Source organism: Primulina tabacum, chromosome 2 (genome assembly GCF_025594145.1).
Source record: "Primulina tabacum isolate GXHZ01 chromosome 2, ASM2559414v2, whole genome shotgun sequence".
In the NCBI taxonomy this organism is placed as follows: domain Eukaryota; kingdom Viridiplantae; phylum Streptophyta; class Magnoliopsida; order Lamiales; family Gesneriaceae; genus Primulina; species Primulina tabacum.
In genome coordinates, this window is record NC_134551.1 from 8204619 (window position 1) to 8206491 (window position 1873).

At 39.0% G+C, this 1873-nt stretch overlaps 1 protein-coding gene across 1 annotated transcript; it reads right to left on the minus strand.

Moving 5' to 3' along the window:
• Positions 1 to 268: 268 nt before the first annotated feature.
• On the minus strand, positions 269 to 1457 carry LOC142537367 (polygalacturonase inhibitor-like). The gene has a single exon (XM_075642904.1). It carries the CDS (start codon positions 1373 to 1375, stop codon positions 371 to 373), a length of 1005 nt encoding a protein of 334 aa, XP_075499019.1. The 5' UTR covers positions 1376 to 1457; the 3' UTR covers positions 269 to 370.
• Positions 1458 to 1873: the final 416 nt, after the last annotated feature.

The window sequence follows — 1873 nt, forward strand, 5'->3', positions numbered from 1 at the left end:
TGAGTATTGAATATTTGAATGTTGAATATTTGAATGTTGAAAATAAGAGTTGTAAATATTGAAAATTAGTGTGTGATGATGTAGGTAATGATGTATTTTATTTTTGGATTATTTGTAAAGATTTCCTATAAATAGATCTCTCATTTGTGAAGAAAATCACAATTGAGTAGAGAGAAAAATATTATAAAGTGTGTAGTTTGGTTAATTTTGAGAGTTTGAGATTTTTACTTTTTACCATAAATTTTTACTTTTTCACAACAGTTTATTCTTTATTGCTTTATTTATTAAATACAGTATATATGGCAAAGAAACATTTACTTAATTTTACTGCCCAACCCCTGCAGAAGACTTCTTATCGATGGTGGGCAAATCAAGTGCAGGAAGGCAATGGAGCACCGCATAAGCATTTGTTTGGTAAATATGAAGTGCTATCAAAGCTCTGCAGCTTTCCGCCCACTGGAATCTGCCCACACAGAATGTTATAGCTCACGTTCAAGTATTGCAGATTCAACTGAGTCAATCCCTGCGGCAGACTTCCAGTGATCGTATTGTGGCTCAAGTCCAAAGATGTCAAGCTCTGTGGAAACTTCACGTTTGTGAGATCAAATGCGAACTTGTTGCTGGAAAAATCGGCTATTTCCAAGGCCTTGTTGGCTCCGAACAAGAATGAGATGTCACCTGAGAGCTTGTTCGCCGAAAAATCCAGCTGGGAGAAGCTCAAGGCACCCAAGGACGTTGGAACTAGTCCTGCCAGCTGATTATCCGAGAGGAAAAGATCCGGGACCTTTCCAGTGAATGTCCCGAAGGAATCGGGGATAACCCCGGCGAGTCTGTTCCCATCTAACCGTAGGGCATCGAGGTTTTGGAGTTGGGATAGTGAAGGAGGGATCGAACCGGTGAGATCGTTGAAGGACAAGTCAAGAAAAGTGAGTTTGTTGAGTTTGCTAAGAAATGTCGGCACAGGGCCCGATAGATTGGTGTAGCTTAGCCTGAGGAAGTTAAGATCAGTGAGTTTGGCTATAGATTGTGGGATCGGCCCGGTGAGGTCGGTGAGGTCTCGCATGTTCAAGAACTGTAGAAACGGGAGGTCTCCTATGGCTTCCGGTATTTGGCCTGAAATTTCTGCGTCGAAGAGGTTGAATTCGACTATCCGGGAGGTTTTGGAGTCACATTTGACGACATACCAAGTGCAGCAATCCGTGTTGGGATCCCATGAGGCCAATTGGTAGGGATTGTTCCAGGCTTGTTTGATCTGTAGAAGTACTTTCTTGTCATTCGGGTTGCACTTCTCCGTGGCTGAAAGAGCGGGAAATGGTTGAGACGCATATAATATGAACAAAAACAAGAGAATCAAACAAGATTTCGAGAGACTCATTGTTTTATAAGAAAATAGCAAGTTTTCCAATTCCAAGTTGTGGGATTTTGCTAGAGCATGCAATCAAGTATTTATAGATGTTTTTTTTCTAGTATTACTCCGGTCGGGTTTAGCATAAACTCAACTGATCATTTGATCGATTATTTGCTGGTATGAAACATGCCATTAATTAGTTTGACAAGATTTAATTTTCAAAGATTGGATCATTACTAATTCTTCAAACCACTTATTATTTATAGCCTTCACTAGATAATACCGTTAACCAAATCTAATTTGATAGTTGCTGTTATGTGACTTGAGAAAATGAATCCTAAATCTGTGGATTTGCTGCTTTCCAAGAAGCTCAACATTTGACCAAGAGAAGAATGTTCCATTTTTATCTTGTAAATTAAATGGTTTCCGACTTTTTCTTCGTTGATAATATATCAATAGTCAAATATGTAGCTTGGATTTTTTATTTTTTTGTGTAATTGCAAGCAATGACCATGTCCATTTGTG